At 41.7% G+C, this 17,199-nt stretch overlaps 1 protein-coding gene across 2 annotated transcripts in view; it reads right to left on the minus strand.

Moving 5' to 3' along the window:
• Window positions 1-7,949: 7,949 nt before the first annotated feature.
• flncb (filamin C, gamma b (actin binding protein 280)) overlaps window positions 7,950-17,199 on the minus strand; it is a 54,271-nt gene continuing 45,021 nt past the window's right edge. For both annotated transcript variants that reach the window (XM_034674025.1, XM_034674024.1), the window contains 17 exons: window positions 16,727-16,826; window positions 15,471-15,611; window positions 15,137-15,265; window positions 14,703-14,876; window positions 13,933-14,094; window positions 13,645-13,848; window positions 13,223-13,375; window positions 12,986-13,108; window positions 12,606-12,863; window positions 11,925-12,194; window positions 11,489-11,626; window positions 10,968-11,083; window positions 10,438-10,570; window positions 9,498-9,674; window positions 9,182-9,400; window positions 8,863-9,069; window positions 7,950-8,769 (listed from right to left, as the gene is read on the minus strand). In XM_034674025.1, coding sequence (XP_034529916.1) covers window positions 8,582-8,769; window positions 8,863-9,069; window positions 9,182-9,400; window positions 9,498-9,674; window positions 10,438-10,570; window positions 10,968-11,083; window positions 11,489-11,626; window positions 11,925-12,194; window positions 12,606-12,863; window positions 12,986-13,108; window positions 13,223-13,375; window positions 13,645-13,848; window positions 13,933-14,094; window positions 14,703-14,876; window positions 15,137-15,265; window positions 15,471-15,611; window positions 16,727-16,826 — 2,892 coding nt within the window. In that variant the 3' untranslated portion in view covers window positions 7,950-8,581. The remainder of the gene's footprint in view (window positions 8,770-8,862; window positions 9,070-9,181; window positions 9,401-9,497; window positions 9,675-10,437; window positions 10,571-10,967; window positions 11,084-11,488; window positions 11,627-11,924; window positions 12,195-12,605; window positions 12,864-12,985; window positions 13,109-13,222; window positions 13,376-13,644; window positions 13,849-13,932; window positions 14,095-14,702; window positions 14,877-15,136; window positions 15,266-15,470; window positions 15,612-16,726; window positions 16,827-17,199) is intronic.

The following is a 17,199-nucleotide window of genomic DNA, read 5'->3' on the forward strand; positions in this document are numbered from 1 at the left end:
ATCTTCTCACAGTGTAGCAGCTTCTCTTTCTTCACAAACTCCTCTTTTAGGACTGTATTTCAGGTTTTTGATTTTAGCTGTAAACAATATAAACCCTGTTGGGTGACTGTCCTGACATTGCAGCAGAGCAGAGGATGTGTTTGTGTGATCTCAGAGGAAATTAAAGTGTTTACTGGTCAGATCGTCCAATCAGAGCTCGACAGGCTTCATAATAAACAATTACTTCATCGTGTCTGATCACTGACACGTTAATAAGAACACTGACTCCACTGACAGGAACAAAGACGCTAATTGGTTACAGGCGGCGAATGGACCCGAATGACTGTCAGCAGATAATACAGCGTGTGTGTGTGTGTGTGTGTGTGTGTGTGTGTGTGTGCGTGCGTGCGTGTGTGTTTGTTAATGTAGGTGTGTTTACATTAACGCTGGTGCTTGCGAGTCCCGAACAGTGCACTTTAAACTCCCCTGTGGTGTGTCAGGACCTGAAAGTATGAGTTTGTGGAATTGCGAGCGTGTGTGTGTGTTCGGTGTGTGTGTGTGTGTGTGTGTGTGTTTGTGTGTGTGTGTGTGTGTGTGTGTGTGTGTGTGTGTGTGTGTGTGTGTGTGCGTGTGTGTGTGTGTGTCTGTGTGTATGTGTGTTTTAATAAAAGCAAAACAAACATCTTCTTGCAGTGGGGCCGTCAAAGAGAGGTCTGAACTGAACGCGTGCAGATGAATAACAGAACGCTGGGGTTAAGACCTGCAGCCGGGCACTCTGATTGGTTTAGAAACACCTGCTGCTCTCACAAATAAAACCAAACACACACTCACACACAGAAATATCCTGCTCCTTCTTTCACCCCAATTTTATAGCCCTCAGTCAGGAGCTGTGTGATTGGCTCAGGGGGGGAGAGGGGAGGGACCAAGGGGATACTGGACTTGGCTGACTGGTTTTCTCTTTATTACAGCTCCCAGAATCCACTGGGAGCCACATTAATGAATTATGAGGAAAGCATCAACCAGTTCATTTCATTCTGTAGTTTATTTTTTTGAAACGTTAAATGCAATGTGTCTTATTATTTAAAAGTATAATCTTGACCTAGAAACAGCAGAACATCTTTATCTCAGGTCGATATAGCAGCATGTTTGGAGCCTCATATCGTGTTTTTCCTCCTTCTCCATGAACTGCGTCTGGATTAACCTTCCTGCTGCTTCCAGCTTCTCGAGGCTGAACAGTGCCCAGTTTGACTTCCTGTCAGTCCAGGATCAATACTAGGATTTCTCTGATCGACACCAACTACCGGCATTCTGTCCCAGCTGTGAAGCAGTTTTCCATCTGTCTCTGCTGAGTCTCAGTTTCATTGTATCTAATGGGGCGTTTACACCAAACACAAATAAAATCATTCACGTGAGGGAATTAAATGTAAAGTCAATGTAAAGACATGAGTAGACTCAAGCCGTTTTTGGGCTGCACCAATGACACGAATTGGGCTGTGAGAATTAGTCTCAAAAGTGGCGCAAATTTACCGGCCAAAAATATTTTTCACCGGCCAAATAAAGTAATCCTGCCTTATTTGATTTAAAATAATTACCATATGTTTTCAAAGGCTGCAGCTCATGCTGTGATTTGTCAGGACCGAGGTTGGCCAGCCTACTGTAGTAAATTTTCCAGTTTTCTTTGAAACGTCGTTTAGTGACATTATTCGGTTTAGCCGTCTGTTCCTCTTCTGGATCGTCTCCTGCCTCTTTGTTTGTCCTTTTTGTTTGCGGTGGCTTCACGCCGGGAATGTGTCGCCACATCTTCCTCGAAACACTCTTCCCCCCGTGCTTCTTCAAGCAAAGGGAATGAATAGAACTCCAGTAGCTGACGTAACGCCGTTCCCGACGTACCGAATCACAACACAAGTACAGCACGCCACAAGGGTCAAAATAGCCTGACAGTCAGCAGAAATGGGCTAAAGTATGAAAACAAAACCTCACTTGCAATACAACATTTTCCATCGGCCACTGGTGGGTGTGTGGTTTTTGTTTCACACGCCAAACTAATTTTTAACCCGCCATTGGCGCTTGGTGGATGTTACTTTTATGCCCTTCTGGCAGAGGTTTACTAATCTGGAAAATATTGGACAAATTGATTATATCTGTACTCCTTTTTTTTATTGGAACAGGAAAAAACAGGAGCTCACTGGTCGGATTAACTGTTAAATTTGGAGAACCTCTTTTTATTTCTTTATTTCTTAGGATCCCCATTAGCTTCCACATTGCGGTTGCTAGTCTTCCTGGGGTCCACACAACAAAACAAAAACAAGAAAAACAATTATTTAAAATCACACATTATCCATAAAACAAAGATGCAATAGCGGTCAGTTATAAAAATCAAGAATGAAAATGAAAAATAAACTAAGTATCTGAGCAAATAAACGATAAGTAGCATTAAACTATAAATAATGGAAACAAAAACAAAATTGTCACAAACACATGGCACCAAAAATGAATAAAACAAAGACTTTCAAAACAGCGATTACATAATAACATCTATGAGGAATTTATCAGCATTTGTTTTTGTGACTTTTTAAAAGAAAATCTGTTTTTGATCATTCTCTTGTCAGTCACTTGAGCAGCTATTCAGCTATCTGTTGTACTAGCGAGTTAGTACGTCCCCCTTTGTCATAACCGGCTTCACCATTCAATGAAGTCAAGCTCAACAGACAAGAGTCCCATTTGACAGATCGCCTTTCCTCTTAAGAAAATTCACATCTTGGGCATTGAGTACTCGCAATTTTGATGCACGAATGGAACAAGTTATTTGTGCGAATTAAGCGAGTAAAACATTCTGTCGTTCATATTCGTAAATAGGCTGACATCTTTTCTTACAACAGCGCTATGGAGCCAAGATAAACAGATTTCCCTGTGATCAAATGACGATGAACAGGCTTAAAGGAAGTTGAAAAAACTACATCAGGATGCTGATTTGTTACAAGACTGAATTCAGGATCTGTCAGGTTTGACTGCAAGATGTTGGTTTTTAAACCCTTCTTATGTTCTTTTTTTTTAAACTGAGTTTGGTTTGACAGTTCTAAAGAATCATCAGGGTGTCTGGAGAGTCTTGACAGTGAGAGACTCTGGATATATTTCTTTACTGATGCTTGTATTTCAGTGAGAAGTATCAGTAGACTTCTTTCACTTCTGACATTCATCATACAGGGTTTTCTTTTTTTTGTGACAGACATGAGACTGAAAAAAAAGGTTACAATGAAACATGAAGACAGAATGAAACGTGGATGAAGACAACCACGAGGAGGAGGAGGAGGAGGAGGAGGAGGTCTCCTGGATTAGAAATCCGGCTGGTTAAATTGGGATGGAGTATTTTTAGCCTCAGCTGCCCCATCATCCTCCCCCCTCCTCTAATTCTCCCCCTCCTCCCTCCTTTACAGGCATTAATTACACCCGTCCACTCAGACTAATAATAACCTTACTGATGCTGCTGGAGGAGGAGGAGGGGAGTGAGGAGGAAGAGGCAACGGGTGGGGGGGATCTTTTCGTCATCATTAAGGTTGTTTTTTTTCGGTGTGGTTTTCAGTCTCCACCTGCAGGCAGATCTGGTCTCTGATTGGCTGATTGGCTTGTTAGCAGAAGTTATTGATGCCTGGTGTTTACTTGTTATTGATCGTCAGTCTGAGGTGAGCGTCTCTGGGACTCTCTGTTTGCTCTTGTTTGTCACAGCGGTGCAGCTGGTCACTTCATCCATCAGCTGATGCTCATCAGGCCTCACCTGACCACATGTGTTTGACCTGCTCACAATATTTCAGATCAATAATCTTAAGTGCTCTACTGCAGAGAGGGGGGGGAGGTAAGAAGACAAGAGAGGAACAGAAACTGAGTAAAGAGAAGACAAAATAAAGAGAAAATACAAACTTGTTGAATATCTCTCAATCTTAAATCCTCAGGCCAACACAGGCGTCTCTTAATTCACTGATTGACTTGTGTTTTTAGAGTGTAAAGATCAGGTATGAGAAACAGGAAAGAGGAGTATATCGAAGTCAAAATGTTGAAGACTAAAGCCCAAGATCCACAGGATGCGTCGCGTTACGTTACGGCTGCGCCGCGCACGTCGCAGCAAATAGGTTCCCATTCAAGTCAATGCTCTAGAGTCCACAGGGCACGCTGCGGCGCGTCTCAGCTCCGTCTCTGGAGCGTTCCGCCGCGCCGCTCTGCCAGAGATACGCGGGGAGTCTATTTTCGCCGCTCCCCGCGCCCAGCACGCGTCAATCGACACAGAAATGATCGAACTATCCCGGAAGTCAGGCACGAGGATCGTATGCAACATCCGCTCACTTTCAAAATAAACACCATGTGCAAACACAAGATCGTAAATTTCACCACTTCTTCAACATTACGTCATAACCTGTGGCATCGGGCCAGACGTCAGTCTCAAAAGATATCCGACACCATGGACGAGGAAAAGTTTATACTGTGTTGTTCTCGCGCGTTTTGGAGTTCTCGAGGGATCTTGAGTTTCCTGCTCCGGAGTGCGCGCCGCTCCAAACACGCATCCTATGGACCAGGGCGAAAGCCCCGGGACGGAGCAGAGCCGTGTCGCAGCCGTAACGCGGCGCACACGCATCCTGTGGATTCCCCGAGTAAGGCAAACTCATCAGAAAGAGAGACATTTCAAAGTTTCACTTTTTCTCTAGTGAAGGAAAAAGTCTCATGTTTTGGTCTCATCCTCTTTATCGTAGAAAGTTATGACCCAAAGAGAATTGGTCCATCAATATGAGATGATTAAACTACAGCAGACAACAATTGATGAGCTGGAAAAACATGAAAGAATGGAAGCAGTTCAAATGAAAGCAAATTGAGGATCTGATTAGGTTCAATTTCCTTAAACACAATATTATCTAGAAACTTCATATTAAAAAAGAACAGATATAAATCCACAGAATGAAAGAAAGGAGGCAAACATGCCTTTTAGGGAGACAGAAAGAAATCAAAACTGCATCAGGATGATCACAGAAATAAAAACTTCTCCTTCCAGGATCTCCCTGCCTCTCTTTCTTCCATCCTCCGGCAATCAGACTGGATCAGACTCACCTGATGATTTTCTCTCTGTCCTCTTTTTATTGACACTCTTTTCTTTTCCGCTCTTCACTTTTTCAGGATCTGTTTTGCATCATCTCTGATGTTTTACTGTGAAAACGAAAACCTTTGAGTGTAATATTTCATGACAGATAAACTGTCTTAACACATTTTCCTGCCGAGCTTCATTGAGTCAGTTTGATGAACCTCTGTTGCCCCCTGCAGTTCTGCTGCGATACTACAGCTTCATTCACTTAAAGCATAGATCACAGACTGGGAGTTTGTTTTTATACAAGATATGATTAGGAAATTCTCCAAAAGAAAAATTTTCATTAATGAATAAATAAAAAAAGTAAATGAAATGAAACAAAATACAATTAAATTAAATTAAATTAAATTAAATTAAATTAAATTAAATTATTAAATCCAGTAATAAGAGCTAATTACTGTTAAGGTTTGTCCTCTCTGTTGTTACTTTTTCCATAATACAAAAAATGTATGTTTCTTAATTTCACAGTAGTTTTTATTTTAAGTTATATTTTTGGCCTTTATTGACAGGAAAGCCAAAGAGACACAGGAAATGTGGGGAGTAGAGAGTATATATATATATATATATATATATATATATATATATATATATATATATATATATGGGTACTCCAGAATTTTTAAAAAAACATCCAGATCTCTGAAATAATAAAAAAAAAGACAGGTTGTGAGTGCTCAAAGTGTCATATATGTTTCTTTTTTGCATCTCAATTTTTTCATCTGTAATGAAATTTTGATCTGGACTATCCTCTCTTTCTTTTCTTCCTTTTCTCCAGCTTTATCTCTCTCCTCTGCTTCCTTACAGAAAACTTTTCCAACCTCTTGTTTTCACTTTGACCAGAGTTCAATCTTTCTGCAGAAACCTTTTTTTTCTTTTTTATAAAAGTCCATTTTTGACTAGAGCAGCACTTCTTCACAGTGTTTCTCTCCCTCCTGGTTGTTGTTCAGATGAAACTTTTAAAGCTCCCTGTGGGCCGGAATCAGCTCAGACTGAGACTCAAACAGTCAGAGTCCAGAGAGAGAAGCAGCTGCTGAGTCTGAACTTTCAAACAGACGAGGACGAGAACAGCACCAGTTTAAATTTTAATCACAAAAGTTCACGTTGGAGCCTGAAGCTAAGACTGAAAACTGAAACTGAGGGACCAATATTCAATCATTCTCCCTGTTCCTCTCACTGTCTGAAGCTTCTGCATTTGAACCTTCACCTTAGGACATACATTTAAATATTGTAAAAGTCATATTAAAATTATCTTGAAATCTCTTCGCAAAAATCACAACCAGCCGAGCATCTTTGTGGCAAGTCAGCGAATAAACTTTATTATGCCTGCACAATCTCGCCGGATTTAAGGTTAACATATCAAACAGTTAAAATTCATTTCATTCATCATTTTTTTAACATATAAAATCACTATAAAATGTCACTCTGTAATACTGTGTCATTGCAACATCTCCTGTGTGTGTTTTTTTTTTTTTTCCAACATTCACAAAATAAACTGAAAGTTTCACCGCACCGCTTCCTGTGGTAAAAAAAAATCTAAATCATCACATCTGTCTTCATCTGAACACAAACTCATCACCTGCTCTCTCAACAATAAGACCATTTTCTGTCAAAGAAAATCAAAAGAGGAAAAGAGGTCTGAGAATAAATTAACTTTTTCTTGTCCCAGCACAGCTCCTCCTGATCCTCTGATTTCACTTCAGCTTTCTGCAGCTCTGTGGGACGAACCATTTCCACGCAGGTCTGACCGGACAAGATACAAAACACGTCTCTTCTTCCCTGGTTGTACAAACTTACTTTGAGAAGTAGAAAACAAACAGGATTTACACATTCTGCATCCAAAGTTTTTGGCTTGAGTCCTGATTTTCCCAGAAATATCCTGAATACATTTTAATCTGACAAATATCTGACAAATGATCTTGCTCTGACGAAGATTGTCTTTCCCTGAACTGAGTGAGAATCAATTAAAGTTATTCAAAGATGGTCTGGCGTTAAACTAAAAATCTGTTTCCCCTCTCACTTAGCTCGTCTCTAAAGTTAAAGAGTTGATTTGTTTAATTTGCGCTAGTATCTTGTAAAGGGGCGAAAAAATATTGATACAGCAATATATCGCGATACTTTGACCTCAGATATAATATCAATATTTCAACTCTTAATATCGATATTTTTGTAAAAATAGAAAAAAACATTTTTTTAGCCAAGTTGGAACTAAAATACGACTTCAGTATTCAAAAACAATGAAGTGAAAAAGTTGTTTTCACTCAAATAGTTTTGACTTAATTTGTCCTTTCAATGTTGAGTAATATTGTGTGATTTACATTTACACCATCCCTATTTTTTCTTAGTTAACTGTGTAGAATATCTCAGTATATCACAATATCGTTATATTATGATAGATCGTGATACAATTGAATCGTGACCCAAGTATCGTGATGCGTATCGTATCATGAGGTTCTTGCCAACACTCACCCCTAGTATCTTGTCCAAGCAATATACCAAGTTGTGCATCAAGAAAAAGAACCAGTATCTTTTACTAATAAGATACTGACTTCTAAAGATTTTAACCTTGCAAGCAGGACTATCAAACAAGATACCCTCAGCTTAATCACTTGGATGAACAGGATACCAAATTGTGCAAACAAGATTCCAACTTGTGTAGAAAAAACATTGGACAGACAAACGTATACAATCAATCCAGAGACAAACTTGGGCAACCATTCTAGCTCATACAAGATACCAGCTTGGGTAAACAAGATACTAACGTGTGTGAATGAGATACTTACTCGAGCTTTAAATGTACGAAGAAAAAGATGCATACTTGTGCAGAAAATTTGTGCAAACAAGATACTAACTTGTGCCAGCAAGATATTTATGTCTGTGTACAAACTTGTGTGAACAAGATACTGACTTGCACATACAGCTACAAACTCATACAAAGGTCAGATACAAGGGAAATGTTCCACATAAAGAAATCTTCAATTAAAATCTTGTGCACATGTTAATATATTGTTTGTTCAAGGTTGTATCTTGCGTTTACGCAAAATCTTGATAATATCGCCCTATGATGACTCACTTTGGGACACTCTGATTCTCCCAACCCTTCAAGATGAAGCACTGATTGGCAAGTCATACAACTGCACGCAGTATCTTGTTTCAATGCTGTTGTGACGGAGAGCTTAATGTTTCAAACTTATTTTGAATTAAAAGCAAACAATCTGACCACCAGAGAAACAATCACTGAGTAACTTTCTTTGACTGAACTTTGGTGTCATTTTTCATGAATGGTGACAAACATGTGACCCGCTGTTGTTGCAGTGATTTCTTGTGTCTCCAAGCGTCAAAAGAAAGAGAATGAAATGAACAAAACATTTGTACAAAGTGTAAAAACTGTCTGAAGGAGTGAAAAGTCTTTGTGTCTTCAGTGCATGAGGATAAGGAGCTGCAGCAGAGGGAGGGACGGAGAGACGAAGAGTTCAGTTTTTATGGGACGGTGACGTGGAAAGGACTGCCAGGGACGTTCTCATCCCCCCATTTGACGATGAGGATGTAGCTGCCCTGCTCTTTCACCGTGTACGTGACGTTGTACATCCTACTGCCCATGTGTTTCACGTACACCTCCTCGCAGGGCGTCTTTGGGCCGTGAACGCCAACCATCAACATGTTGGTACCTAAGGAGTAAAGAACAGAGTCATCAGTCAATTATTTGAATTTTCTTTTTTCAAAGTCAGGTACCAAATCATGTCCTTCTTCTTCTTCCTCACCTGCTTTACTGCAGTCAACCGTGAACGTGTTCTTCTGACCTATGAAGGCCTTCGACAGACCGGACCCTCTGGAGATGACTTTGCTTGCGTCTGAAGAGAATTTGGGCAAAGAGGCGAAGGCTCCTCCCATCACTGATGACTTACTGACAGTTTCCACAAGAACAGATGATGTCTCGTGCAGACTGTGACCACCTGACAGGCGAGGTCCTGCAGAGAGATTCAAAGAAACATCAGCCAACCGGACTCAGTGTATCTCAAGAGAACAATCAAAGCATTTGGAGCACCATCAAATCCAAGCACTGCCAACACTTTGACCCACCTGAGACTTTAGCCTTGAAGGGGCTGCCTACAATGTGCTGGGGTCCTCCATACTTGATGGAGATCAGGTAGTTTCCAGGAGCCATAGGTGTGTAGGAAACCTTGTATCCCTCGGAACACTCCTGACAGTCCATCTTCACCTTTGATGGTCCGTCAATGGTCACAGACAGAGCTCCTGAACCGGCGTTACACGTGTTCACGACAAACTCTGAGGCCACACCTGAAAGAGAACAAAACAGGTGATAAATTCCCATTAAAAATCTACTGAATTATTCCCATAAGTCTTCGAAATGAATGCGCTTCGTTTAAGTTAATACCAGTTGTTCCTCCCTCCAGTCCTGGTCCAAATGCTGACACCATGCCAGGGTCTCCAACCTGTCCTGGTTCTCCGACTCTGATCTTGAAGGGGCTGCCAGGAACGTGGCTGCCATTGAAACGAACGTCGATTGAATGAACTCCATTTTCTCTGGGGATGAACCTGATGGCATGCTGGTCTGTAGAAACACAAAGAGCACAAATTTCACTCATTATTACTTACTAGCACACTAAGTCCCTACATTACTTATGGTCTCTGTTTGTGCTTATTCAGATGAAGGACATTCTGCTTTACCAGAATACATTTGTTGTAGCTATAAGGAAAGCTTGGATCACAAGAATCAACTGCTACATAGAACGGAATGTTATCTGTATAGGGATGAACTTAATCATTATGTTTATGGATTATAACCATGCAGAGAAAAGATTTATAAAACTTAAAGGTAGTGGGACGAGAACTGAGCCTTGTAGGACACCACTGATTCTATTTAGTTGTTTAGACTGGGTAATGGAAGAAGTGGACCTAGAATTAGAAGTCAATAAAGAAAGGAATTGGACCAACACTTAAGCCTAGTGTTGGTCTAAGTAAGTACTGTCTATTTAATATGGTCAAACTCCTTTTTCCCAAACTCAATCAAATCCTGATGCTGATGAAAAATATGAGGGGTTTCCACAAAAAGAAAAAAAAAGCAGTTGGAATGGTTTACTTTAACTTATACAATTAATCAGTAGTGGATCCAGAACTAATCCGTGTGGTACTCCAAGTCTACGTTTCATAGTTTGATTTTGTTGAAGAAAATGAATTCCCCCAGATTATTGCTTCTGGTGCCCCATGTTAAATGAGCAGTTCTCTTTTCTTCTGCAAGTCTAATAAAAAGCATTAACACTGATGACAGTTAAATGCTAATCATACTTTCACTAAGAAGTGACACCTAGTCTTACCGCTGTCGAGCTCGGTTATGAAGCACTCCTCGATGGCTCCTGAAGGGGTGTGGATCTTAGCATCGACCAGACCTCTGGCTCCATTCAGCTGTACAGCAAAGGAGGCCTCCTGCCCAACCTTCAGACCCATCTCCTGATGTTCAAGAGGAGGGAATATATGCTGTCAATCTCACTTATGTCAACGTGGGCAAGGAAGCTTAATACAGCTGGGCAAAAATATTTTTAGTTCATCTTAGATTAAAAAGATCAAACTAGCTTTCTATGTAAGTACATGTGGAGGTGCACTTACTCAAACACACACACACACACACACACACACACACACACACACACACTGAAACACTCTCAGTATAGAGCAGCTGGTCAGACACTAATAATAAATCCATTCACAGTAAATCAAACTGTCACCTTCGATATAGCAGATGACACATTAAAGGGGGGACTCATACATTCGTATATCAGTGACCTCAGCTGGCTGTGCATAAACTGGTTTAGTGATCTTAATGAAGGTTCAGATTGCGCGCTCTCACCTGCAGGCTGGTGATGGTGAGGCGGCGAGCATCGTCTGACAGAGTGGCGATGGGGACGATGAACGGGGAGTCTGGGATGTGTTCATCGTTGAACTTGATGGAGACCTCATAGTCACCTGGAGAGAGATGGAGATAGCAATTAAATGTCAAACCTCAGTGATGAAGGTCAGCAGGGCTCCCTTCATGGCCTCATGCTAATTTCAATATCCATGTTACACTGCAAACTTACAGTTATAACAGTCTAATTCTATAATGGTCTTCCCTGAGCAAGGTTACATAGAGCTGAATGTCGTCTGCATATCGCCGAACATTACCGCTATGTATAGGCCTCCATGCTGGTAATAGAAAAGTAAAAGTAGAGAGCCAATGACTAATTCACATGTGGGACACCTTGGTCTTTCACAGGCCCAGCCTTTGGATCACTTTACATAAAACCTCTGTAGGAAACGTTCAGAGTTCAGTGTACATCTGATTAATATCTATGTAATGGCTGAAATCTGGGGTCAGGTTTTGAGTCTCACCTGGCTCCTGCACCACATAGGCCACTCCACAAGATCCATCCTTCCTGTCTTCAAAGGTGATCTCAGCCTTGCTCGGTCCCTCGACAGCGATGGACAGACCTCCAGCTCCAGCCTCTCTGGTCCAGATACTGAACTCAGCTGGAAAACAAACAAGCCTTGCATTTATCGTCAAAAAGAAAACAAGAAAAGAGGGACAAAATGATAGAAATTCTTTTTTTTTTAAAGTTATATTTTGGGGCTTTTTGCCTTTATTTGACAGGACAGCTGAAGAGAGACAGGAAATGTGGGGAGTAGAGAGTGAGGGAAGACATGCAGGAGATGGTCACGGCCGGGAGTCGAACTGGCGACCTCTGCGACAAGGACTGTAACCTCTGGATGTGGGGCGCTTCAACCCCTAGGCCACCAGCGCCCCATGATAGAAATTCTTAATGCATACCTGGGATCCCTGCAACTCCTCGGTCCAGACCAGTCCCTCCTGCTCTGACTTTGTGGGCCCCTCCCTCTCCCAGAGGCCCCACAGTGAACTGGAAGGGGCTACCAGGGACGTGCTGGCCTCGGTATTTAACATTAACAGTGTGAGCTCCCATCTCCTGAGGGATGAAGCGGACACTGTAGGTGCTGTCCTCTCCTTTAATGATCTCTGCGTCCTCAATCTTTCCTCCTGGACTCGTCACCTGAGCCGTCATCTCCTGGTTAGCTGCCTCACCTGGGAGAGAGGAGGGAGAAGGGAGGAGAAAGAGGGACACAGATCAAATAACTCATCCTAGATTCGTGGCTCAGGCTGAACAAAATAAGGAGTACCTTCAATGAGCTACGTGGGAATAACATTCAACTAGATTATAGTCAAACCTTTCAAACAATACACTTGATTTTTTTTCGTGAGAGAATTTAAAGAGTTTCAAAATTCAATTTCTGACATGTAGACGTTAAAATTCAACAAATGTTTTGATACCACCGAAACTTTCAGGGATCCTTATCATGACATTTACATGCAAAATCATGTTATAAACAACATTCCAGTTGGTTACTTTTACATGCACACACGCACACAAACACACACAGCTTTTTATTATCAATGCAGTTAGAGACACAGCATCACACACTCCTCCACACACACCGTCCTGCAGTGGTGGTCGGCTGCCAGCCGGCATGCCATTGAATCCGCTCAGACCATCTCGTCCCAGGAAGTCTCCGAACACGTCTCTGAAGGGTTCTCCTCCCACCTGCGTGCTCTCCTCCACCCTCACCTCCCTCTTGGTCTCCCCCGCCCGGGTCTTACTGATCTCTGTCCGCTCGGTGCGAGTGTAGGTGTGACTGCTGCGAGTGAACGTCCGTGTCAGGCGCTCCTGAGCCGACACCATGTGGAACCAGTTCCCTGAAAACCAGCAAGGGGGAAGCAGGGAGGAAGGAAGGAGGGACAAAGAGACAGAGGTGAAGAGGAGGAAGCAAGGGGGACAGGTGGAGAGAGCTGGGGGAGGAAGTAATGTCACAGCTTACCTGGGATTTTCAGGTTGAGGTCACAGGTGCTGCCCACTGTAGCGATGGAGGGAGCCTGTCGTTTCCTGGTGATGCTCTCCTTCATCCGACCCTCACCAAACACCTTCACGGTGAATGGACTTCCTGTTTTCGCCAAAATAAAACCACAGTTACAGAAAACGTGTCCTCCAAAGATGTTTCACTACATACATTATATTAATTGATTTTTTATTGGATTTAATGTAGTTTGGTTTGTACCTGGGACGTGCTGGTCAGCAAACTTGATGTTGATGATGTAGTTCCCAGGCTCAGTTGGACAGTAGGTGACTTTACATGTGCCGTCCTCTACGTCCTCACAGTTAATGTCCACTTTACTGGGACCTTCAATGGACAGGCCAAGTCCTCCATAACCTGAGCACACAGGATTCACAAAAACACAAAAAACAGTGGTCACAAAAACCTTTCAACCATTCCAAAAGATACTTTACATGTTGTTTTATTCAATACAAATTAAGTCATATCAAAATTTTCTGAAATAAAGCCTAAAATATTGTGTCAGTTCATGATTTTTTACCATCTGCTGTTGCCAAAAGCAAACTGTTAAACTGCTCAACATTTAAATCTTCAAAATAAACGGGTTCTCCTGATTAGCTCCTTTTTAGTGTCAGATCTAGTCTTACCTGCGTTCCTGGTGTCGACGATGAACTCAGCTACCTCGAAGGTGTGTCCCTCCACTAGACCCTGACCGTAAACCTTCACCTTAGTGGCGTCTCCGATCTCCGACTGACCCACCATTATCTTAAACGGACTGTTGGTCACATGTTTCCCGCTCTTCTTCACACTCACCACGTGTTCTCCCACCTCCTTTGGTGTGAACGAGATACCTGCAGGAAAAGCCCTTCATCATATTCAGCTTTTATTTGACTTTCCATTTTGTTGTCCGTTACACTGATTCTTTGGAATTTTACCGATGTGTCTGTTGGGCAGCCTCTTCAGCAGACACGGCTCCTCGTTCCCAGACGGCGCTCTGATGCTTGCAGTCAGACTGCTCAGGTCGGTCTCCATGATCTTTAGGGAAACATCTGTTGATGTGCCCACATTGAGCTGAGATGTCCTCATGGCTTCATCACCTTGACAACAATCAAAGAAAACATGTTAAAATAAGTTATTGACCTGGCAAAGTTCACTGAAAAAGTCAGATGCTTTTGAGAAGCACATGAACATAAAACTGTGCATCGTCTGCACAAGTGAGATTCATATAAGACTGTGAATCAAGTGACAAGCCGGGAAAGATTAATTAAGAAAGTTAAGAGGATCCCAATACTGGACACTTGGGTGTCTCACAATATAACTGGTACAGGATTAAAGTAGGGGAACCATTGGTGTTTTCATTTGTTTTCACATTACAAGTGGGTTTTTGAGGAAACAACGTAATTAGATGTGTGACAAGAAAAAGTTTTTTTAATGGCCTATGTTTTAACTAGTTATCCCTGGCCAATCACAAAAAAAAAAAATGTAAGAGAACACATAGTCAGGTGCAAGTGTTGTCCAATCAAGAGTTAGAGAAGCTTGTAAGGAAGCTGATTGACATAAAATAAAATTGCAAATTAAAGGCGTTGAATAAAAATCTTAAAGCAACCCCTTCATAAGATATCTGTGACTCTGTATAGCCCTGGGTATATATTTTAGTTCCTGTCTAAAATGGTCAACGCATACAAAGAACTATCAGAGTTAGTACCAGTGATCTTTGCGGTGAACGGGCTGCCAGGGATGTGTTTGTCATCAAACTTGACGATGATGTTGTAGTCCCCAGGTGCTGTGGGCAGGTAAGACACAGTGCAGGTCCCGTCTTTGTTGTCTTTACAGCTGATCTCTGCTTTCGAGGGACCTTCAACAGCCAGAGACAGACCACCTGCAGACGGAGACAAGCGGAGATTAAACTAGGCACAATGCCAAACCAGAATATCTGTTTTTACACATGCATCTACATGTTTCTACTGTTTTTGGATCAGTGTTAAGTTGCTGTCAATTCAATGTAAGACTTCCTGGTGATGTTTTGAAATAAAGATATCTTACAGTGGCTCAAAAGTGTATAATCCTTGCCTTAAAAGGAAGTGAGAGAACTACAACTTCTTTCAATTAACCTACGACGATGAATTAGAGTACTGATACCTTCTCCTGCATCTTTAGTAACAATAGTGAAGGTTGCCGGTCTGTTCATCGTGCCGTGACTCAGACCAGGGCCATAAGCAGTCACATGACCACTGTTAATGGCATCAACATAGAACTGGAGTGGACTCCCTGTAAGAGAGAAAACGCAAAATGAGTATAATCAACACAAAAAATATCATTAAGTGCAGTCCAGGTTTAGGACAATGTCATATTCATCTGAAAGTCAATCTTTATGCTGATGATACCACACTGTTTCTCTCCAAACACTGAAACCTTAATCCTTTGTGCTGCAGCTGGGCCTCCAAAGCAGAATAAATGTGTACTGGGATCTCACCTGGGATGTGGTCTCCATCATACTTGATGTCCATTTCATGCAGACCTCGCTCTGTCGGGGAGTATTTCACCGTCACGGTGCCATCTTTGTTGTCAGTGATATTGGGAATGGCGGTTCGACCAGACGGCATCCGAACTTCACCTGAGAGACAAAATGCAAACAATACTCCATACATAAGCACTTGTATTACCTAAATATGACCATAAGTCGGGTCATAGTAATCAAAAGAGATTGTATCTGCTTCATATTAACATTAAATCACAGAGAAAGTATAACATACGATAATATCATTAACATTATGAGTCTTGAAATATGGAAAGAGTTTAAGGTCCGCTGCTCCTGCAGTCTGGAATCTGCTGCAGGAGGATATGGGTATTTTTAAAAGTGGATTGAAGGCACTGGAGGAGGATGCATCAGGCTGTAGATGATTTGACCAATTACTTTCTGTGAAGTGACCCTGGATACGATAACGTGTTTGAAATTGTTATGTGTGGTGTCTATAACTACAACCGATCGTCAGCCAGGACACTCTTGAAAAAGAGATTTTTAATGTCAATGAGGCTAGCCAGATTAAATACATTTGAATAAATAAATCAAGGAATAATAAACACACCGTTGTTTACACAGACCATACTGCTACTCCCAAATACTCATTAAAGCACCACATGTGGATTCACCAACCACTGAAAAAAGCCTCAACAGATATCCTGTTTTTCTCCTATTTACTTGACAAAAACAAACTAAATAGAGCAGCTATACTACAAATGGAAACCATGTGTTTTAGGCTGCTTTTACATTTTTAAGTCATCATTAGGATCCTGTTGGTTCAAAGCTAAGAGAAACTGGACAAACACAGGGCTGGTTTTAGAGTTTACCAGTCAACTACCACTGGGTGCCGCAATAATAAGCAAAACAAGTCACACAAAAAAATCAGCTTGAAGTAATGCCTGTCTGTTGAGTCATGTGTAATGATGACTTGTTGTGTCAGTCTAAGAAAATTGCCTTCATTCAGATTTCCCTGGAGATTGGCAGACTGGCTCTTGATGCTACATATTCACACCAACACAGAACTGCTGTTTACAAATTATTGATCATTCTGAATGGTGACATGCATGTTATCCTCCTTCCTGCAGCAAAAAACACAGAACAGACCCTGATACTGAAACTTCTACATGCAGAAAACTGAAAAAAATCCTCTGTTATCTACAAATCTGACTGTTTCTCAAAGATCAACGTGTATGCCAAGCTGCTCTTACCTGTGATCTCTCCTTTCTGCACAGTGAAAGGAATGACCAGGCTGAAGGGGCGGAGCATAGGCTCCATCCCGTCCACAGGGCTGATGGGATCATCTGTGGCCTAAACCAGAGCCAAATGGGAGAGGGGGGGTTAGTAGTGTCACTGTACTGGGTATTACTGGCATATGGTCCAGAAAGGACAGTCGGTTGGAGGGAAAGAGGAGGATGAAGAAGGAGAAGCACAGCAGTACTGCAGAGAGGCTGAGAGAGCATCAGAGGCTGGATCTGCAAATATGGAAATAGGTCTGACACCGGTTTTAACCCAGTGAAGCATTAAAATGAAGTGTCAAGAAACATATGTAGAATAAAGCAAATCAAAATCAAACAGAGAATAGAAATTGAAGGGAGAAAAACTAAAGAAATAAATTATCTAAAAAGAACACCTGCAAGGGATCTGTTGAGAGCAGAGCTGAGCAGTTTGAATCTGTGGCATT

Source organism: Notolabrus celidotus, chromosome 21 (genome assembly GCF_009762535.1).
Source record: "Notolabrus celidotus isolate fNotCel1 chromosome 21, fNotCel1.pri, whole genome shotgun sequence".
In the NCBI taxonomy this organism is placed as follows: domain Eukaryota; kingdom Metazoa; phylum Chordata; class Actinopteri; order Labriformes; family Labridae; genus Notolabrus; species Notolabrus celidotus.